The sequence below is a fragment of the Leptonychotes weddellii genome, chromosome 11 (assembly GCF_054177405.1).
Source record: "Leptonychotes weddellii isolate Sample4059 chromosome 11, ASM5417740v2, whole genome shotgun sequence".
Classification (NCBI taxonomy): Eukaryota; Metazoa; Chordata; class Mammalia; order Carnivora; family Phocidae; genus Leptonychotes; species Leptonychotes weddellii.
In genome coordinates this window covers 1,584,808-1,607,508 of record NC_138379.1, presented here as the reverse complement: position 1 = coordinate 1,607,508, position 22,701 = coordinate 1,584,808, and the positions used below count along the sequence as shown (strand labels likewise).

Genomic DNA, 22,701 nt, shown 5'->3' with positions numbered 1-22,701 from the left:
CGTTCAAGTCTTTGGTCTACTTTTTTTTTAATCATGTGATCTTTTCCTTATTGGTTTATAGGAATTCTAGATATATTCTGGATACAAGTCCTTTCCCAGAAAATGTCCTTTCCTAGCCTGTAGAGTGTCTGTTCATTCTCTTAATGATGTCTTTCGATGGAAAGAAACTCTTTACTTTAAGGAAGCCCCATTTGTCAAATATTTCTCTTTTATAGTTAGTGCTTCTTGTGTTTTGTTAAATCGTGGCCTTTCCCAAGGTCACGGAGATGCTCCGCTGTTCTGTTCTCCAGGCTTGATTGCCTTTGCCTTCCTATAGGTCTCTGCCCTCGCTGGAATTACTTTTGTAACTGGTGTGTAGCAGGGACCCACAGCTCATGTTTTTTTCATATGGATGTCCAATTTGTCCCAGGGCTATTTATTGAAAAGAACATTCTTTCCCCAGTGGACTGAAACAGTGCCTTGGTCATAAACCAGGTGACCACACATATAAGCATTTTCACCTTTGGATGTTCCATTCTTTTCCACTGAAGCATTCATCAATCTAATCTAGTGCCACCTTATTAATAGTGCAAACTAAGACCACCTCCAGTGATACCCAGTGTTCATCCTTGACGCTTGACAGTGAGCCTTGAACTCTGTTGTGTACATCCTCCACCTTTGTTCTTCAAAATCGTCTTGTCTGCTCTTGGTTCTTCACTTTTCCATAAATATTTTAGAATCAGCTTGAAATGCCCCCCCCCAAAAAAAATATTTAAAAAGAAAAGCATTCAGAGACTGATTGGAGTCACATTGAATCCATACCTCAAAATTAGCACCTACAAATATTAAAACTTCCAACTCATAAACATTATATCCTGAATTAATTTAGGGCTTCTTTCCTTTTTTTCACTAATGTTTGGTACTTTTCTGTGTAGAGACCTTGCTCGTCTCCAGTAGATTCATTCTCAGGCATTTTATGGTTTTTGATGCTGCTGTTATTGGCATCTTTTTGTTTTATTTCCTCATTGTTACAAGCATATAGACCTACCAATGATTTTTGTATGTTGTCTTTGAAACCGGTGTTCTTGCTAAATTCATTCATCAATCAAAGAGTTTATCTGAAGATTCTGAAGATTTTTTTTTTTAACATCTATGATTACGTTGTTTGCAAGTAACAGTGGTTTTAGTTTTACCCTGTCCCGTGATTCTGTCTTTCATTTCCTTTTCCTTCCCTTGACGCACTAGCTGAGACTCTCAGGACAACATCGGGTAGAAAGGGTGACCATGGACAACCCTGCCTTGCTCCCTCTCTCAGAAAGAAGGTGTCCTAATATTTCACCGTTGAGTGTGACGTTAGCTCTACTGGGTTTTGTCTTGTTTTGTGTTTGTATTTGTTTTCTGCATAATAGAGTTCCCTTCTATTCCTGCTTTCCTTAGAGTCGTGTTTCTAATTAGGAATGGCTCTTGAGTTTTATCAAGTGTTTCTCTGCATCTTTTGAATTGATTATATGTTTCTCCTTAGACTTATTCTGTTGACTTTATTCTGTGATTATAGAACAAATATAATTTATTCTTAACTTATTCTGTGGCCAATTATGTGGGTTTATTTTCAGATGCTGACGCAGCCTTGGATAACTGAATTAAACTTCATCGATCACATGTCTTTATAGACAGCATTGGGTTTAGTTTGTTGCTATTACGGGCAGGATATTTGCCTCTATGTTTATGAGAGAGATTGGCTGGTGATTTTTCTTTCTTGAAATATCCTGTCCAGTTTTGATATAAAGGCTATGCTGCTTCATAAAAATCCTCCAGAAGATTTATATAAAACTGGTATTAGTTCTTCCTTAAATGTTTAGAAGAATTTACTGGTAAAATCACCTAGACTTAAGGTTTTATTAGTTTGCTTTATGCAAAGATTATTAAAATTCCTAATTTAATTCATGTGATTATGGGAAATTTGGATTTTTTATTTCTTCTTGTGTCTGCTTTTATATATTATGTTTAAGGAATTGATATATTTTAACTAAACTATCAAAATTACTTTTGTACATAATGTCCTCTGAATAGAGTTTTTAACTCCTGAGTCTGTAAAGATGTTCTATTTTTGATGCCTGACATTGGTGATTTGCATCCCCTTATCCCGCAGTCACTCTTGCCAAAAGTTTGTCAATTTCATTAGTTTCTTCAGAGAATCAAAATTTGGCTTTGTTGTTTTTATGTTCATTTAATGTTCATTTTTTATTTCATTGAGTTATACTGTGTATTATCTCTATCTACTTTCTTTGAGTTTAATTTTTTATTTTTTTAATATGTTGAAAGAGAGTTTGGCCTCCCTCTTCTCTAATGTATACGTTTAAGGTCATAGGTTTTCTCTAAGCACTTACTTTACTTCATGGTACCTCAACCACTTATTTAGCTGTGATAGGTGACCTTTTTATTATTATCCAACTTAAAATACTTTCTGATTCTTACTAGATTTCTTCTTTGACCTTGGGTCATTTAGATTAATTTCTAAAACACTTAAGGATTTTCTAGTTATCTTTTTCTTATTGGTTTTCGTTTAATTTCACCGCAGTCAGAGAACATACATATATGATTGAATTTCTTTGAAATTTGATGGAACTTGCTTTTAAAGCCCAGTGTATAGTCTGTTCGGGTAAATGTTCCATGTGCACTTGGAAAGCTTATGTACTCTTCAGCTACTGAGAGCGGTGTTCTGTGAATGTTGATTAGGTCAAGTTGCTACTCATGTCATCCAAATTCATCTCTCTGTTGATGGTTTGCCTGCTCTTCTATCAGTTACTGACAGAGGTATATTCAAATCTCCCACCGTGATTGTGCATGTTCTTTTTAACCTCTTAGTTCTGCCAGTTTTGCTTTATATATTTTAAAGTTATGTTTTTAGGTACATACAGATTTAGAATTGATATCTTCTTACCAGGGTGGCAGCTTGTTAAATTATGAAATACCCATCTTTGTCTCTGGTTATATTTAAAGTTTGCTTTGTATGATACAGTTTACCTACACCAGCTCCCTATGGGCTACACCATGATATATATTTTTCTATCATTTTGCTATCAACCTCTCTATGTCTTTATATTTGTGTAAAGATTTATATATAGATTTATAAGCAACATCTAGTTGCCTTTTGAACCCTGTTTGACAGTGTTGGTCCTTTCATTGAAATGTCTTGTCCCCTTGTAGGGCATGTACTCCACTGCCTTACACTCCAGGTCTGTCTCATCCCTTCTTCCTTATCTCCTTCCGTGCTTCTTCTGGATTAATCAAATATCGATACTATTTCATTTTTATTCTCTGTTAACTTATCGCTTTTACATAGTTCCATTATTCCATCAGTGGTTGACACCCTGACTCACTAGGGTTGACCTCAGATTAGCACTTCTACCATTTCCCTACAGCCCGAGGTACTCACAGCTGTGTGACTCCATCCGTACCCTCTGCCTTTTATGCTATTTTTATCACGCGTTTCTGCTCTGCATATACAGATGCAGGTATGTATACAGTTTTTAAGTGCATGCAGATTTAGGGTTGATACCTTTCTCCCGAACCAACCATTGTTTAAAATTATGAAATATCCCTCGGTCTCTAGTAATGTTTAAACCTAATGAAGCATTACCATTTCAGTCAATACAAATTTAAACTTTCTCATAAATCTGTCCTTTTATGTGTTCGTAACTCCTTCCTGTATTCCCATGCTGCCTTCTGGGATCATTTTTCTCTGCCTGTCCCCCGAATCATTCTTCCAATGCAGTTCTCCTAGCAGTGAATTCTCTTGGTTTTGGTTTCAGCTTCTTTTTTTTATTGTGGTAAAATATACATAACATAAAATATAGCATCTTAACCATTCTTGTGCACAGCTCAGGGGCACTAAGCACATTCACATGTTGTGCAGCCGTCCCCACCTTCTGTCTCCAGAAACTTTTCATCTTGTGAAACTAAAACTCCATCCCCATGAAACACTAACTCTCTGTCCGCCTCTCCAGCCCCTGGCTCCCACCACCCTGCTGTCTGTCCCTATGAATCTGACTCCTCTAGGGACCTCATCTGAGTAGAATCCTACAGAATTTGCTTACTTTAATTTCTCCGTCATCTTTAAGGGTATATTTGTTGGGTCTAGGATGCTAAGTTGGTAGTAATTTTCCTTGAGCACTTTCAAGATGGCACCTGGCAGGGCTCTTGGGTGGCTCACTCGGTTAAGCATCTGCCTTCAGCTCAGGTCATGATCTCAGGGTCCCGGGATCGAGCCCCTCATCGGGCTCTCTGCTCAGCAGAGAGCCTGCTTCTCCCTCTTCCTTTGCCCCTCCCCCTGCGCATGCTTTCTCTCTCTCACTCTCTATCTCAAATAAATAAATAAAATCTTAAAAAAAGATGTCACCTGGCTTTTATTGTTTCTGTTGAAAAGCCAGTCATCAGGATAATGTGTCATTGTCCCCATCCCCGCCTTTGGTCTTAGCAGTGTTACTCTGATAAGCCTGGGGATCCAAAGAGCTGCTTGCATCTGCGGCCTGATGTCTTCCATCATTTTTGGAAAATTCTCAGCCACTGAGTCTCCCTTTTGTCTCCTCTCCTTCTGGGATTCCACATGTGTAGGAATCCTATCTCCCACATCTTGCATTTTTTCAGTATGTTTAATTCCATTTTGTCTCCATGCCCCCACCTGGCAATTCCCTTTCAGTTCACACGCATTCCTTTCTTGTGCGTCTCCTCTGCTATCAAATTCATCTGCTGCATTCTTAATTTCCAGTATCGTCCTTTCTGTTCTAGAATTTCCATTTTATTATTTTTAATACAGATTTTATTTCTCGGGTGAAATACTCCATCTATCTTCTTGAACCAATTAATCATGGTTATTTTAAAGTCTTTATCTAAAAGCTCTGAAGCAAACCACAGCCATCTGTTCACTCATGAGCCTGTGGGTCAGCGTTTTGGGCTGCTCATCTGGGTGGTCTCCCTTGGGTTCATCCAAGCAGCAGCTCGGCAGGACCGGGTGGTCTCAGCTCTCCTCCACGTTGCTCTTCCAGCAGCCTGGCTCAGACATAGCCATGTGGCTGCAGCATTCTGACAGGATGACCGCGGGAGCTACGAGGGCTCTTGAGAACATGGTCCACTTCCGCCATGATGAAAACAGACCCCACCTCTTGCTCAGGGGAACTGCAAAAGATCTTTGATCCACACCAGGCTGCCCTCGGGCCATAACTTTTTGCATTCCTCCCAGGGCAAAATTCACTCACCCCTCCAGGACACCTCAAAGTATCCTCCAATTAATGACGGCAGCATGCTCTAGGTCCAACATCTTAGGATCTGCCATTTTTTTCCATCATCTGCCCAATGCCTGGTCTCCAAACCAGCACCATATGTTTGAGGATCTTGATATCACTGGGCCCCATGTGGGGGTCCTAATTTCTTTATCTGCAATCTATCACCGCCTAGTAAACGACACCTAAATGTAGTGGCTTAAGACCACAACCCGTTTTCTTGCTCACGATTCTGTGGGTCAGCAGTTTGGGGTCAGCTCCGTGGGGAGATTGTTGTGCTGGCTTTGGGTGCATGTTCATGCACATACAGTCATCTGGAGGCCGACTGGGGCTGAATGGTCAGAGATGGCCTTACTCACATGTCTGTTGCCTGATACTGACTCTTGACTGGGGTGCCTCTCAGCCACCCAGCTCAGTCTGGTTCACGTGGCCACATTCTAAGAGCACATCAGTTATACACAGTGTGACTTCCCAGCATTCTTTTTGTCAGAGCAAGTGTCAATGTCAGCCCAAATTCAAGTAGTGAGAAAACCAACTCTATCTCCTGACAGAGGAGCTACAAGCATTTGGTCCACTGAATCTTCCACACCTTGAGATCTGTTTCTGTGGTCTATTTTTTCCCTTGGCTTTCAGGTTTTTCAGTATAAAAATATGTAAAGGCTCCATGATACCCTAGAGATAATTTGGTTTTCCTCCAGCATATAAAAGGTGCAGGGCAGAGCCCTGTTCCTGGCAGAGGGTTGGTCATGTGCAGTCTTGGCGGCCAAAGCCCCACCACCTCCATGTGTGTGTAGTTCCTTCTAGACTTAGGCATGTCCTCAGTCGTGTTTCCTTTTTTGATGTTTCTAGAAAGATCTTTGTTTCTAGAAGGATCTAGGTTTCTAGAAGGCACTTGAGAGGGGAAACAATGCAACCTCCTGACAGAGTGACTCTGGTAGTAATTGTCTGGCTAATTTGTCCTGTAGCCCCTACATTTCCCAAGTGTGTGCCCGTGTGTGGGGACATAGAATGTTCCAGCTGAAAGGGGCCTTGGGGGCCCTCTGTTTGCACTCCCTCCCCATTATACTGGTAAGGAGCCTGAGGCCCAAGGGTGAAAAGAAGCTTCCGTGGTTCTTCTGTGCATCAGAGGCATAGCCCATGTGAACCCAGGACACTGACTCCCGCACCATTTCTGAGCAACGGGCAAGGCAAGGGTCCCTCTGGGATCATCCCGCTAATTAAAAGTCTCTTGCCTCTGGCCTGCCCTCCTCCCCCACCAATATGGAGCCTTGAAGTCCTCCATCCCATGGGGTTGGACATTCTCTGTGTCTCTGGAAGGGCCCAGCCCGCATGCAGCGGGAGACACTTGGGAATGCGCCAGGTGTCTGAAAGTGCTGGGCACAGGATGACGGTCACAGGGGGCCACTCACGCCTCCTCCATTCTCCACCGCAGGCTGCGGGAGCACCACCGGGCCACCATCAAGGTCATTCGGCGCATGCAGTATTTTGTAGCCAAGAAGAAATTCCAGGTGAGTCCTACAGTAAGCCCTTCTGCCCTGGGCCAGGCGCAGGAGCTCCTCTCCCACCCACGGCAAAGCCTACAAGGCCTCCATACCCTGCCACACCCTAGACCTGACCCTTCACTCACCAAATACCCTGAAACGACTTCATTGTCTGTCTCTAAGACAGCATGCCCCTGGAAGGACCCTGCCCCGAGGTCCAGCCTAAAGCTGCATGCACGCAGAGCCTCAGGGACTCAGCCTTCTCTCCCCTAATTGACTGGCAGATGATTCAGGAGTGACAAAGAGGGTGCCAAGTCTGCCCCACATCACCTGGGCAGGAAGTGGGGTCCCCTCGACTCCAGAGCCCTGTCCCCCAGAGTCAGTGCTCTTGGCCCTGTTCTCCCCCCGCCCCCAAAGGGAGTCAGGAGAGCAGAAGGGTAGCCTGGCCCTGCCTGTGCCCCAGGGGGTGGCCCCCCTTTATAGGGAGAGGGAAGGTCTCCTCCATTGGTGGAGCTGGAGCTAGAGGGTTGCCCTTCCCCATCCCCTTCCCTCCAGGGCCGGGTCTTCAGCAGCCGCCCCTTGGAGCCCCTGGAGCCTAAGGGCCCCAGAGAAAGCCAGCTGGTAGCAGGCTCAGCTCCTTCCTTCTGCTGTGGGGACAATCCTTGGTCTGAGGAGGTCCCTGGCTCAGCCTTCACTCTGAGAGCATGTGGAATTCAGAAACGGGGACCCTCAGGGGTGCCCATTCTCCTTCCAGAAGGCCTGGCCACCGTGCTCCTCCCGCTGACAAGCGCCGCGTGCAGCCCTCGGGGCTCAGCAGCTGGCCACCGTCTCAGGGGTGGCTCGCACACACAGTCCCTCGGTGGTACTCTGCTGCCTGTCTGCCTGATGCCCCCGGGCAGGGAGGCCATTCACCGCCAAACTGGGACAAATTGTGCTGAGGGTCCCACCAGGGCCTGGGACTTCTCATTGCCCAAATACACGAGGCATGGTAAATGCCATTCTTGGCTGGCACCCGGAGGTCCCCCTGGCGATATCCTGGGGAAGACGTGATGGCCCCAGAGATCTAGAGTATCTGAAGTTCATGGCCTGCCTTCCCAGAGGCAGAGGGGCAGCTTGGGAGGGCAGGGAGCTGAAGGGGCGCTGGAAGAGGAGGGGCCCGCCTCCTGGCAGCACCAGCACCTTCCTGGTGGGGAAGGGGCTGCAAGAAGCCCCTGCAGGGGTCCACTCTGGGCAGCATGGGGGAGGCCCTGGGAAGGGCCAGGATGTAGTACCCTCACTGGCCAGCAGCCTAGCAGTGACAACTAAAACCCCAGACATCAACCTGGTAGAGCAGGGGGCGGGAGTCGGGGGGGGGGTGGTCAGTGGGGAATCTTCTAGAATGGGGATGGCCCCCACCCGAGAAGCCAGCCCACTGAGGCTCCAGAGCAGGGCCCTGCAAGGCAGCCTGGAACCCACTGCCCGAGGCGCAGTGGGAACTGGGGGGCTGTACCGGGGTGGGCAGTGGGCTTGCAGGGTTTAGGGGCACTCAGCACAGCAGGCAGAAACTTGAGGCTTCTGGCAGGCCCAGTTCGGGGGTCACGTGGGCAGCTTCCAGCTCAGGACAGAGTTTGTCCTTGGCAGATGGGTACCCACCATGGCTGGAGCTGACTTGGGGAGCACCCCATCCCCGAAATGCAGGCAAGAAAACTGCCCGTGGGCATCAGCAGGGGCCCTGTACTTCCTTCCAGGCTGGGTGTCCCCTTTCCTGCTGCCGGACGCAGGCCAAGGCCCTGCGAGTGGCCCCCCAGAGGCAGGCCGGGCAACCCTACCTTCCCTGCTTCCTGCCCCACCCTGTGCCCAGGACCCTTGGGGCCCCCGAATAAAACAGGTGGGACCCTTTGAATGGAGATGCTCCTGAGAGCCTCCCCGTTTGCCCTGGTGGGGTACAGAGGCTCTCGAGCAAGGCGGGGGCCTGGGGTGGCCTCAGCCTCACCAGCTGGCCCTTGTTGCCACAGGGAGGAGGGACCCACGGGGGGAACGGCCGTGGTGGGGGGCGCCTGGCAGTGAGGAGCTCTGCGGGCTGCAGGGCAGCCTCCACCCCAGGCCCAGCTGTCAGGGATGTCTTCCCTTCCCCCATAGCAGCCTGTTTGTCTGTCTGCATGCACCCCGCCCCCGTCCCCGGCCTCAGGGGCTGCAGACGTGGCGGGTGGCCCCCCGCCCCCCCCCGCCCCCCTGCCTCACTGCCTGGCCGATAAGTGCCCGGCGGGCCGCCCCTGTGTCTGGCCGGAGGAGCCAGAGGCTCTTAGCCCTTCGAGTTTGCCTTGAACTCCCATGTCCACCGTCGGTCCCTCTGGACAGCCCTGCATTATCTCGGCTCATCTCAGGCTCCTGCTGCTGCCGCCAGAGGAAATGAGCTCTGGAGAGAACGAGCGGAGATGGTTTCTCCAGCGGGGCCCCAGGCCGCCCCTGACAGAGGCCTCCAGGAGTGCGGACCAGACCCGGGGGGACTAGCGGCTCCAAGATAAGTCTCAGGGCGCCTGGGGCCCCGCCGGGACATGGGTCCTGGGGGTCAGCCAGGCGGCACTGACCCTCCTGTGGCCTGGGCTCTGAGCCCCCCTGCCCCCCAGAGCCGAGTCCAGCCGCCACCCCTCTCCTGCGGACACACGCTCGGGCATGTGCTCATACTCTCCCCCTCTCTCTCTCACACTCTCTCTCGGGCCTTCCCAGAGACGTGTGCACACACACAAGCTCCTGACACACTCAGGTGCCCACATTCACCTACAGGCAACGGCCCACGCTCTCCAGCCTGTCTGGGAGCCCAGCCCAGAGCTGTGCTCCACCCCGCCCCGGGCCAGGCCTGCACCCCCCAGAGCTCTGAACACAGCCCGCGCCCCGGCCCGGACCTCGCTGGCATGCCTGCAAGAGCCTCAGGCCTCACAGAGCCCTGTGGCCCTCAGGAGGCTGACTGTCATGACCCAGGGCCACCTTCCGTGTGCACACTGAGGAGGAGCGCAGACTCTTACAAAGGGAGGGGCGGGGCTCAGCACCTCATCTTACAGAAGGGAGGGGCGGGGCTCAGCACCCCCAATCTTGCAGAAGGGAGGGGCGGGGCTCAGCACCCCCATCTTGCAGAAGGGAGGGGTGGGGCTCAGCACCCCCAATCTTGCAGAAGGGAGGGGTGGGGCTCAACACCTCATCTTACAGAAGGGAGGGGTGGGGTTCAGCACCTCATCTTACAGAAGGGAGGGGTGGGGCTCAGCACCCCCAGTCTTGCAGAAGGGAGGGGCAGTGCTCAGCACCCCATCTTGCAGAAGGGAGGGGCGGGGCTCAGCACCCCCAATCTTGCAGAAGGGAGGGGCAGTGCTCAGCACCTCATCTTGCAGAAGGGAGGGACGGCTCAGCACCCCATCTTACAGAAGGGAGGATGGGGTTCAGCAGCCCCATTTTATAGAAGGAAAAAACTAAGATCTGGGGACATTATCGCTAGCCTGTACCTAAGTGTTGCTATTATGATTGTCATTCAGCTGAGCATGGGGTTGGGGGGGGCAGAGGGTCCGCCTAGAATCCTCTCCCATGCCCGTCCCTATGATCTCGTGACAGACCTTGGATGTAGCCCACAAGATGATGCAGGTGGTTCTGGAGCCCAGCATGGGCCCCAAGGGTGGCAAGTCCTCCTATCAGGGACACAGCTGTGCTTTGGGGAAGATCAGGTCAATCCCAGCCCTCCCCCACCAATCTCAGGGTGCTGGTTTGGGGCCCAGAGAGGGGTTGTGTGTTGCCTGTGAGGGCCGAGGGCCCACCTGGCAGGTCATGTGGGAGGACAGGGACCCCCCGGGCTTCTGGGTTCCAGCCCCTGGGAGGGAGAAGGTCTCTGCCTTGGAATTCTCAGAGTCCAGAATCCTAGCGGGGGCACCACCAGAACACTGCCGAGTTGCCCATTGGATGGCAGAGCCCCTGGGCGCGTCAGAAGCACAACCCGGGATCTGAAGAAGGTGCCCTCCAGGGTATCCCCTGTTTCTGGGAAAGCAGGGCTGGCCATGCCATCAGACTAGGGGAGCCCCAGTCTCAGGGGCAGGGGGGCACCGCAAGGAGAGGTAGGTCTCTGCTGGGCAGGGAGGACATGTCCCCAGGGGCCCCAGGGAGGAGACCCGGCCCGGACCCTCGGTGGGTCTCTGAACCTCATTCCTCATGGCCTCTGCCCCGGGCCGGCCTCCTCCACCAAGCTATCTGGCTTGCCTCCGGGCCTTTGCCCTCCCCAGCAAGAGGCAGTAACCCCAGGCTCGTCGCTAATGCGGACTCCAGAGCTGATGAGCCCCGCCCTGGGCCCCACCCGACCAGGCGTCCCCGTGGCCCCTTGGATAGAGGGGTTGTGTTCCCACGCAGCAGTGCCTGGTTTGTGTGGATGAAGGGCCATCAAACCCCCCACTCAGCCAGCCTGCTGCTACCTGGGGGAGACCCTCTGCCCACGGGCTCTTGGGAACGGGGCCATAAATGTGGCTTGAGGTTTTGCCGACATCACGAGAAGCCTCGTTCTCTCTGTTGTGGTTTCTGGTGATTTCACCTGAGCCCCATGTGCGTTCATGGGCTCAGAGCTGGTGCCAAGCGGAGGTGCCGTGGGGTCAGCTGTCCTGCCGCAGGCCTGCTGTGGGAGCATCCCCTCTGCTCTTGCAGCCTCGGAGCCCCAGCAGGCAGCCTGGCGCGGAGAGCGGGCACGACAGGCAGGGCTGTCACCCAGGGCCGCCTCCGCCAGGCTCTCCCCCACCCAGAGAGCAGTGTGAGTGTCAGCGCTCAGCTTGGGGCCGGGAGGACAGTGGTTGCACAAAGCTGGGCCCCTCCTGGCCCAGCAGCTGGACGGGTTCTTCCCAAGAACGGGCTGGTAACCTGCAAAGGGGAAGCAGGCAGGGGCCCTGCAGTGAGTGGGCAGGAAGCGAAGGCCCAGAGAGGCCAAGCCACTAGCCTGGGATCCCCCAGCCCCAGCGACCAAGGCCTGGGGATGAGGGGGCCCCTGCGTGTGCCCTGGGCCAGGACGGCCCCGTTGCACCACAGGGGTGACCTCCTTAAGTCCCTAGAGGCCCCCTGCAGGCAGGCAGCGCTGGGCCGACAGGGCGCGGCACAGGGAGTGACCGTCTTTGTGGCCTGCAGCAAGCGCGGAAACCCTACGACGTGCGGGACGTCATCGAGCAATACTCCCAGGGCCATCTCAACCTCATGGTGCGCATCAAAGAGCTGCAGAGAAGGTGAGCACGGGCACCGGGGGCGGACAGGGGGGTGGCTGGGCGGGGGGCCCCTCCCTTCCCACTCCGGCAGCACCAGCTCGGCAGCCAGCCGCCCCCACAGAGCCACAGGACGCCCTGCACGCCCACCTCCTACCACAGCACCCCCGAGCAAGGGGGGCCGGGCCTGCCGCACAGAGTCCCTCCCCCGGGGCTGCACGTCTGAGGCCTCCCTGTCCTGGACCTGGAACCAGGAACCCTAACCAGTGGGAGACGCCGGCGTCCAGCTTCCGGCGCCCAGCCTGGAGAGCTGTTGCCATGGAACGGTGTGGTCCCGGGGCCTGCGCAGGCTCAGACCAGCTGTGCCTCTGTGGTGGGCTTGCCTGGGAACCTCACCCCGTGTCCCAGGGTATGGCTGGGACACTGTGCCCATCCTGACCACAACCAGAGGTCAGGCTGCCCCCTACCATGGCTAACCCACTGTGGGGACATGAAGCCCTCTCAGCTCCGTGACCGGGCCTCACCCTGGAAGGGCCGCTCTCAGGCCGGTCTCTCTGAGTGTGGCTGAGGTGCCTGGCCTGGGCCTCTTACAAAGCCGTGACGGGACCTGGGGCAGTCCTGAGGCCCTGCCCTGCCCAGGGAGGAAGCCTAAGGGACTGCCCAACTACTGCCCTTGCCTCTGAGCTCCCCACAGTGATATGGGCCTCTGGTGCCCGTGAGGCCCCGTGGCAAGTTCGTGGGTGGCAGTGGTGGGTGTCCCCAGAAGGGGTGCGTGGCTTGTCGCCCTGCCGGGTACCTGGCCTGTCCACCCACTGGCGGGCTGGGTGTGTGTGTGGTGCCCAGGCCGAGCATGAGCTGGTGTCCATCTGTCTCCCTCCCTCCCTCCCAGGCTGGACCAGTCCATCGGGAAGCCCTCCCTCTTCGTCTCCGTCTCAGGTGGGTTTCCTCATCAAGACCCCCGCGTCCCCCCCACCCACACCCGCCTCTCCCCCTCAGAATGGGCCACCAGGGCCTTGGAAGTGCAGGACAGGCCCACATGCGCCTGAGGGGGGCAGGTGGACCCCACCCTGAACCAAGTGCCTAGGCATGTGCTTTACAAAGGAATTTTCAGTTAGTGCAGGATCCCTTTAAACGGTGGGCCTTTCTAGGCCCTCCGAGATCCGGCTGTGACCGCCATGCAGGGTGAGTAGCCAGCCCCGAGGGCCTGAGGGGCCAGCAGCATCAGCAGCAGGGGGTGGCCATTCTCCAGCCCTGACCCCTCGTGTTCCCTGGACCGGGCCTACGGCTCCCTCCAGGGAGGACAGGGCCAGGCCAGTTCCTTGGGTCGCCCAACCCAAGTTGCAGTGGGAGCCACGGCTCAGCGGGGGCCGGATGGCAGGGCAGCTGGGCGAGGCCAGCGCGGCGGGGGGCGGGGGTGGGGGGGGCGCGCAGAATGTGCAGGCCCACGTCAGCAATCCGGCAGGATTGTTCCAGACCACCGCAATAAAGCAAGTATCGCGATAAAGCGGGTCTAAAGAATTTCAGGGCTTCCCAGGGCAGATAAAAGTTAGGGTTACGCCCTAGCATAGTCCGCTGTGTGCAACGGCTCCATGTCTGGAAAACCAACCGGCAGACCTCACCCAAAAGGACTCTGTTGCTAAGAAGTGCAGGCCGTCACCTGAGCCGCCAGCGGGGTCGTCTCGGATGACGCGTCACCACGACAAAGAATAATGAAAACGCTTGAACCATGGCACAAATCACTAAAATGTGGCACAGAGACAAGAAGTGAGCAAATGCTGCTGGGCAGTGGCACCCACAGGCTCGCCCACCGCAGGGTCGCCACAGACCCTCCGCCCCTGCAACACGCAGCACCCACACAGTGCCAGACACGGGGTGCATCTGCAGCGCACCCACAGCCCCCCAGGGCCGTCCCCGTCCTCATGCGCCGGGCTCTCCGAGGCCCCCGGGGCACCCTGCCCAGCCACCCCCACACCTCCCAGGGTTCCCACCGTGGAGGTGCTCACAGTGCAGACCTTTGACCCGCGGCCGCCCCCATCACCCTTCCCTCCAAGCACCCCCACCCCACCAACACACACGTCCCTGATCTGGGTGCTCCACCCCACAGAGAAGAGCAAGGATCGCGGCAGCAACACCATCGGGGCCCGCCTGAACCGGGTGGAAGACAAGGTAGGCGCGGGAGTCCCGGGCCACGCGGCCTCTGATGACAGTCCTGGTCCTGGGGGCGGCACCCACAGCAGCCCTTCACTCTCCCACCTGCGTCCCGAGCCCGCGTGCGGGCCTCCCTGCCCCCCGGCCTGTGCTCAGGGCGTTTCGGGGGCTCAGGGAGGTCAGAGGCGCCGAGAGTGGTACGAGGGTGCGTCGGGGTGCGTTGGCGGGGAGTTGGGGCTGCAGGCTCAAGGACCCTCCACGGTAGGGTGCAGACCGTGCTGGGAGGGGTTCCGTGCCGGCCAAGGCCCCGCTCGGTATCCAGGTGGGACGTGGGGCCTGTGGGTCTTCCTCTGCCGCGAAGCCCACGCTCCCTCTGCTCAAGCATGGGCCCCTCGGCGGGCACAGCCTCGGCCACCCGGATGCCTCCATGCCTCCGGTAGGCTTGTGGGCCTCTCAGCGCGGGAGCCTCTTCCCGGGGTGTCCTAGGGGGCCGAGGGAGCCTTTCTCAGGCTCAGGCCCACCCTGTGAAGTGTCCGTGGTTTGGAGGGGGCCGTTATCTTGCCCGACAGCTCGTCGGTCTACACGGGCTTTATCTGAAAGTAGCTGGGAGACTAAAAATAGAGGGATTTTGTTGGGCAGGGCCTGTGTCTGCTGCTTGGTTTCCTTGGCAACCCCGGGCTCTGGCCCACTTCCATCCCCGCTGAAGCTGGGCAGGCAGGGCAGGGGCACAGCTCCCTGTTCCCACCCCACCCCAGGCCCCGGCCTGCAACATCACCCCCTCCCCACCTGCATCATCTGCCCTGACCTTTGCTGGCCGTGGGGCCATGACGCCGGATGGACCCAGATAGAGAGAGGGAGGACCACTGTCCAGGTGCCCACAGGGGTCCTCACTTTGGGCCTGGCCAGCTGAGACTGTGTGACCCCAACATGTGGCCTGCCGGGGGACCTGGCCCCCCGGGCAGTGCAGGCCCCAGCCAGGCAGGTAACTGGCCTGCTCTCAGGCAGATGGCCCAGTGGCAGATGGCCCTGTCCGGCAGGATGCGAGCAGGAGAGGTCACATCAGCAGGCGACAGGTATCAGAGGCCCGGGGATCCTCCACTGAACAAAGGGTATCCTCAGCACGCGCTCTTCTCAGGGCCAGGGGCTGGGGGCTGGCATAACCCGGTAGGAGCTGCTGGTGTCCACCCCCAGTACAGCAGGCCAGGCACTCTGCGGGGGGCTTCTAGACATCAGAGGAAGCCGAGGTAGAGCAGGGAATAGACCCAGGCTCCTCTGTCCAACCTCCTCACCCAGCCCTGGCACCCTGGCCAAGGAGCTTTTGCTAACTGGCCCCCACTGCTGACGGGACGCATGGCGGCCCCTGGGCACACAGGCCTCCCCGCCCCAGCGGCCCTGGGAGTGGGCCCTGCTGCACCAGCTTCTAGATGCGTCCACCTCTCCTTGACCCCCTGCCCTGCCGTTCTAGAGCTTTCTTAAGGCTCTGCCCACTGCTTCTCGGGGCGGGCCACCCCTTGAAGCTCAGACTAGAGCCTGGTGTCCTCTGGGGGTGACCGTGGGTAGGGGGCAGGGTCTCCTGGAGCAGTGCCCCCTCCCTAGTCTGGAGGAGCAGACATCCAGCCGCCTGCCCGGGTCTGACCCCCAGGGTGGCCTGGCTGGCCTCCAGGATAGGGAATTACGTACGCGCCCTCGTTTCTTCAGATCTGAACAACAAAGGGAAGTATTTTCCGGAGTCCCTGATCCCTGGGGGCAAGGTTTGGGAACAAAGCCCCCGGTGGCCTCGGCCCCCAGGAGAGGGGTGACCACTGGGCCGTGAGGACTCTGGGACATCCACATACACGGTGACCGGGGAGACTGGGGCTGTGCCGTCTCCGTCCCCTTCTGCTGTGAGGAACCAGCTCAGTCTGAGAGCCGGACCCACCTGCTTGCGGTCTCCCAGGTGGTGCCCAAGCCCGCACTCTGTGCCAGATCGCAGCCCCCGCGGTCCCTCGAGAGGCTGGCAGGGATGGGCTCAGCCTGCTCCAGCCCTCCTCCGCTGCTGGCCCGGGCCCCCTCGGCGACAGACCCTGGGAAAGGGCCTCACCAGGTCCAGAGGGCATGGTGGCACGTCCCGAGCCCCGTGTTATCACAGTTATCACCAGGGCCATCGGGACCATAAACAACCCCAAGCAATCCTGCTGACTGCGGGAAGCTGGAGGCAGGAAATCCAGCCGCCCCCGGCCCTCCGGGGCCCAGCAGGCCTGCAGCAGGCCTGCAGCAGTGCCAGCCGGCCAGAGTCCCCGGGCCGTCCCCGACCCCGCTGGGCTGGCCGCGGGCGGGACAGGAGCCTGGCCCTCACACTGGGAGGCAGGGCTCTGGCCCAGCTATGATGGAGCTCCCATCCCAGGCGCGCTCACTCAGCTGCGGGACACGGGCTTGGAGAAGAGGGGGAGGAGGACATTTGGGGAGCACGGCTGCTGGTCCCATTCTCAGGAGCAGATCGATTCGGAGAGCAGGGGGCTGGGCTGTCCACTTGCAGGGAGCTACCAGGGAAAGCTAGTTCGGCTTGTCCAGTGGTGCCTCGGTTTCCCTGCAAGGAGCCCCCTTCCCTTATGTCCAGGCCAGGGGCCACAATGGGGAGAAGGGTCCCAGGTACTTCTGCTCGCGGGAGCCCTTATCACAGCTCCTGCCCGCCAGAGAGCTTCCTCCCACCTCAGAGCGCCCCGCCCACCTGTTCCTGGGGTGCCTAGCTCCCTGGCCTGGCCCGGCCGGGCTGTGGAGGCTCGCCTCGCTCCAAGGCTGTGAAAAGCAAAACTGGCATTCCCGCCCCACAGCCTGCGTCCCCACGGGCCTCACCCCCACGCAGTTGGGAACCTGCTCCCTGTGTCTCAGGCCGGCTCCCCACTGGCCTCCCTTTAGCAATGAAAGGAAAAGGCACGAGCAGCTCCTCGCCGGCTTCTGTTTAAAAATCACGAGAGCCTCCACGTGCTCCTTCCTGTTGTTCTCCTTCTGGGAAGGAAGGACCTTCATTTGCCCAAATAAATCCTTCCTTACGGGTGGGGAAACTGAGCCCCAGAGAGGTTGAGCAGTTGCCCAAGGTCACACAGCGGGTCCGGTGAAGAGCCGGTCCCGGTGGAGGCCACAGGTGGGTGGGGGAGCTGAGGTGGAGAGACAGAGGAAGCCGGAAAGTGCTTCATAAACACGAAACCTTGAGGGGCCTGCTGGAAAAGAAGCCAGGTAGCAGCGTGGAGGGCCAAGCTGGGGAGCGGGGGGTGGGGAGCAGGCGGGAAGGCCCATGGGCTGCGCCAGCCAGAGCAGCGGCACAGATTAGGACAGAGGGGCCTGGCCAGGCCCTGGAACAGGAGTCCTGAGAACACGGGCCCCTGCCCAGCCCCCGGCCCCTCGAGGGCTGCTCGGGAGGCAGGCATCCCCTTGGCTCTCTGGGGAGCCGTGGAGAAGACTGCTCCAAACTTCCGCCCCCGTGCGTATTCTTAGCTCAGCCCCCAGGACAGGCTGCAGGGCTGATGTTGAGCCCTGTTTATTTTGCAAGCTCAGCTCATACTGCTTTTGCTGATATGAGGAGCACAGTGGGCTGGGAGGATTTCTTTCTTCTCTGTTTTTGCCGGAAATGTTCATGGCTTAGAGCCGGACAAAGGGAAGGCCTGGGTTTGCAGGCCCCAGCTCAGAGGGCGTGGGTGGGAAGGGGCCCCCACCCCCACCATCTGATGCTCCTTCCATAGCCTCCTGTCCTGGAACCCTGGCCAGGCACACCTTTCTCCTGGACCCGAATGCCCCCAGCCTGGGAGTGCCCCTTCTCCACAGCACACTGGCCCTGGACCCCTCTGCTGAGCACACGTTTGCCCTCCCCTTGGATCAGACAAGCCCAGTTACCCAGGACCTGGCATCTGGCCCAGACACAGCTCCTCCTGCTCTGTCAGCCCAGAGGGACTCCTCCACATACCCCCCACCCCAAGCTATCAGCTGGCCTGAGACCTTGTCATCCCAGCAACCCCTCTCCGCTCACCCCCAAGAGCCACCAGATGCCACTCACCCGGCTCTCCAGCCCCGTGGCCTCCCCACTGGGCCTGGGTGTTGGTCATCTCCCTCTGTGACCATTGTCCAGCCATCCATGTGGACTCCGGCCCCCCCAGCCCTTCAAAGTATGCATTATTTCCTAGACACAGCTGAAATCCGCCTGCTAGTGTTTTCTTCAGGATTTCTGCCTTGCCATCTACGTATGAGATACATACCTCACCTCATTTTCCTCTTCTGTACTGTCTTCATCAAGACGTGGTGTCAAATGTATGTGAGCCTCACTGAACGAGTGGGGAAGTGTGCTCTCTTTTTCCACATTCTAGAATATTTTATATGGGATTCAGAATTTTCTTTTCCCCTTTGAATGTTCGGTGAAATTTAAAGGTAAAGCCATCCAGGCCTGGTGCTTTCTTTGTGGGAAGACTTCACGCTCTGAGTCAAAGACTTGGTAGTTATGGGATGGCGGGTTTTCTATCTCTTCTCGTGTCAGTTTTGTTCAGTTTTACATTCCAGAAATCTGTACATTTCCTCTCAGTTTTCCAACTTACTGCCATTATAATTTTAATGTCCGTATCATCAGTAGCTAAGCGCCTTTTTTATTGCCAGTATTATTTATTTGTGCCTTTGCTTTTTTCCCCCCATTGGTCGAGCTTGCCAGCTATTTACCAATTTTATTAATATTGTCAACAAACTTTTGACTTTATTGATCCTCACTCTTGTAAGTTTTGATTTTGTTTCATTGACCTCTCTTTGTTTTCTTCCATCTACTTGGCCTCAATATATTGCTCTTTCTCTAACTTCTTAGGTTGGATAATTACTAACTTTCAGACTTTCTAGATTTCTAAGGTGTGAGTTTAAGGCTGTACATTTTCGTCTAACTACCACTTAAAGGGCATCCTCCAGTTCTGATATGTAGCATTTGAATCTAATGTCCATTCACGTATATGTCTTTCTCGTCTCCATGATGACCTCTTGTTTGCCCCAGCAGCTATTTACAAGATGACTTCTGTCATCGTTAGGATTGTGAGAGTTTTCTAATTGCTCACTTGTCACGGAAAGTGAATGTGTGACACCAGTCGTTTGAAATACTGTGAAACATGTTTAATGGCACAATAAGTCATCCATTTTTGTAAATGGACTTTCTGTACTTGAATACCATGTGTATTCTGACGCTGTCGGCTGCAAGGTTATATTTACGTCCATTAGGACAAGCTGGCTAATTGTTTTCTTGAAATCTATATTCCGATTGGAATATTGTTATCTCCTTGACCCATCAATACTGAGAAATACCTCAAAATTCCAACTGCTGTGGAGAATTTGTCTAATTTTCCTTATATTTCTGTTAGTTTTTACGTTATGCGTTTTTAGATCTTATGACTAGATGCATATATTCAACTTTTTATATCGTCGCCGCTGGATTCAGTGTTTTATAATCACACAGCCTCCTCTTTATATCCAGCAGTGTTTTCTTTACCCTTAAAGTCTATTATCGCCAGTTAATTTGTTTGCACATCTTTTTTAAAAAGCTTTATTGAGGTATAATTTGCATGCCATAAAGTTCATGTGATGTAAATGTGTGACAGATTTTAGTAAATTTCTAATTTGATGTGCAACTATCGTCAAACCTAAGTTTTAGAACATTTTCAACATCCCCCAAATTCTCTCAATTCCATTTGCAATCATTGCCAGTTCCTACCCCTAGCCACAGTCTTTCTGTCTTTTTATCCTTAAATTTCTTTTTTTTTTTAGGTGGGGGGGGGCGGGAGAGAGATTGTGAAAGAGGGAGAGGAGGGGCAGAGAGAGAGAATCTTAAGGAGACTCCTTGCCCAGCGTGGAGCCCGACGTGGGGCTCCATCTCACGACCCTGAGATCATGACCCGAGTTGAAACCGAGAGTTGGATGCTTAACTGACTGAGCCACCCAGGCGCCCTCCTTAAATTTCTGTAAGGCTAGAAATTTGCCTTTTATAAAGGTTTCATATAAATGGAGTCGTCCAACGTGTGGTGTTCTGAGTTTAGGGTTTGTTTGTTTTTTTTTTACATAATGTAATGTTCTTGAGGTTCATCTTTGTTGTGCCATGTTTTTCTTTCTTGTTTAATGCTGACTAGTATTCTGTTGTATGGATAGACCACATTTTGTTTATGCAATTGCCAGTTGATGGACATTTGGATAGTTTGCAGTTTTGGGTTATTATAGGTAATGCTGCTGTGGACTATTATCTACAAGCCTTTGTATGGACATACATTGTCATATCTTAGGTTCCTAAGAGTGAAATTGATGGGTTCTATGGTAAGTTTCTTTTCAACTTTCTAAAAAAAAAACTTTTGATCTCTTTTCCGAAGGGATCTGTACCATTTTGATGTCCCACCAGTAACATACAAAGGTTCCACTTTCTCTGTATCATTGCAAATATGTGGTAGGGGTGGTCTTTTTTATTTTAGCCGATCTGGGCAATATGTGATCGCGTCTCATTGTGGGTTTGATTTGCATTTCACTAATCACCAATGATGTTGAGCAGACTTTCATGTGGTTATTTAACATTCGTAGTCGTGTTTGGTGAAGTGTGCATTCAACTCTCTTGCCTGTTTTCCTGCTTAAGTTGTTTGTTCTGTTACTGAGTCATAAGAGTGGCTTATGTGTTCCAGACAAAAGTCCTCTATCAGATATACGACTTACAAATATTTTCTCCCCTTCTGTGGCTGTCTGTTCATTTTCTTCATCATCTCTTTAAAAAAAAAAAAAGTTTTACATCTTAATGAAGTCCAATGTATGTTTTCTTGTGTAGCTCATGCTTTTGATAGTCTACCCAAGGCCATGAATGTTTTCTTCCAGAAGTTTTATGGATTTAACTGTTATATTTAGGTCTGTAATTTATTTTCAGTTAATTTTGGGGTGTGGTGTGAGGTCAAGTCTAAGTTAATTTCCTTTATTTTTTTTTTATTTTTTAATTTTTTGCTTGTAGATATCCCATGGCCTTGGCACCTTCTGTTGAAAAGATTTTTTCCCATTGAATTGTCACAGCACCTTTGTCAGAAATCAATTGAGCAGAAATATATGGGTTTATTTCTGGATTCTCAAGTCTGTTCTCTTTGTCTATATGCCTGTCCTCAAATCCACATTACACTGTCTTGATTATTGTAGCTGTATAGTATGTTTTGAAATCAGGTAGTGTAAGTCTTCCAGGTTTTCTCTTCTTTCTCAAATTGTTTTGCTCATTCTAAGTCCTATGAATTTTTCTACAAATTTTAGAATCATCTTGTCAGTTTCTACCAAAAGAAAGAAAAAGAAAGACAGAAAGAAAGAAAGAGAGAAAGAGCTGGGATTTTGATAGGGACTGTGTTGAACCTATGGATCCATTTGGGAAAAACTGACATCTTAACAATATAGAGTCTCCTAATTCATAAGCATGTTATATCCTTCCATTCATTTGGTCTACTTTAGTTTCTTCCAGTGATGTCATTTTTGGTGTACAATTCTTACACATCTTTTGTTAAATTTACTCCTAAATACTTTATGATTTTTGGTGCTATTGTTAATGGAACTGTTTCCTTCATTTCATTTTTGAATTATTACTAGTATATATAAATACTATTAATTTTTTATATCAAACTTGGAAAATGTGACTTTGCTGTTATTAACTCTAGTAAATTTTGTTGTTATTGTTGATTCCTTAGGATTTTCCACATATAGAATCATGTCATGTGTGAATAAAGACAGTTTTACTTCCTTCCGATCTGGATGCCTTTAATTTCTCTTTTTGCCTATTTACACTGGCTTGAAATTCCAGTAAAATGTTGACTAGAAGTAGCCAGATAATATCTAATTGAGAAAAGCACTCAGGCATTCACTATTGAGTGTGATATTAGCTGTAGGTTTCCCATAGGTGGTCTTTATCAGGTTGAGGATTTTTCCTTCTAAGCATGTTCAGAGTTCTTATCGTGAATGCATGTTGGATTTTCTCAAATACCCATTCTGCATCTTTTGAGGTGGTCACATGGTTTCTATCCCTTCTGCTATTAATATGGTGTAATACCCAGTTTGGGGGTGTTAAACTAACTTTGCATTTCCCACTTGGTCATGGTTTATAATCTCTTTTATATGTTGCCATATCTAGTTTGCTAATATTTTGTTAAGAATGTATCTGTATTCATAAAGAATATTGATCTGTAGTTTTCTTGTGATTTTTTTTCTGATTTTGGTGTCAGGTTTTTAAGTTCTTTTCTTTTCAATCCTATGTACACATTTTGGATGTCTTTTGCAAACACTTAATGGCTGAGGGTTTTTTTAAATCATTTAACACATTTATACTTAAAGTAATTTCTAATATATTTGGATTGATTTCTAGCAATATATTTTGTGTTTCCTTTTTGTACTAAATTTTTTAATGTTTATTTTGCCCCACTTTTAATGTTTATTTTGCTCCTTGTGTTGGGTTGATGGTTATTTTTCATTCTGCTTTTTCTTCTACTGGTTTTGAAGTTATATATTCTATTGTCATTCTTGTAGATGTCAACCTAGAAAGTTTTAAATGGATATATAGCAGAATTAATTGTTACTTTTTATTACATCTGTAATAAAAGAAGGACATTAGAACCCTTTAGATTCAGCCAC

General features: G+C 52.1%; 1 protein-coding gene across 1 annotated transcript in view; it reads left to right on the top strand.

Annotated features, from left to right (window-relative positions):
• KCNQ1 (potassium voltage-gated channel subfamily Q member 1) overlaps positions 1-22,701 on the top strand; it is a gene marked incomplete at its 5' end in the record, with an annotated part of 256,765 nt that overhangs the window by 170,653 nt on the left and 63,411 nt on the right. The window contains 4 exons of the mRNA XM_081798456.1: positions 6,691-6,766; positions 11,861-11,955; positions 12,821-12,867; positions 14,036-14,097. Of these exons, the coding sequence (XP_081654582.1) occupies positions 6,691-6,766; positions 11,861-11,955; positions 12,821-12,867; positions 14,036-14,097 (280 nt within the window). The remainder of the gene's footprint in view (positions 1-6,690; positions 6,767-11,860; positions 11,956-12,820; positions 12,868-14,035; positions 14,098-22,701) is intronic.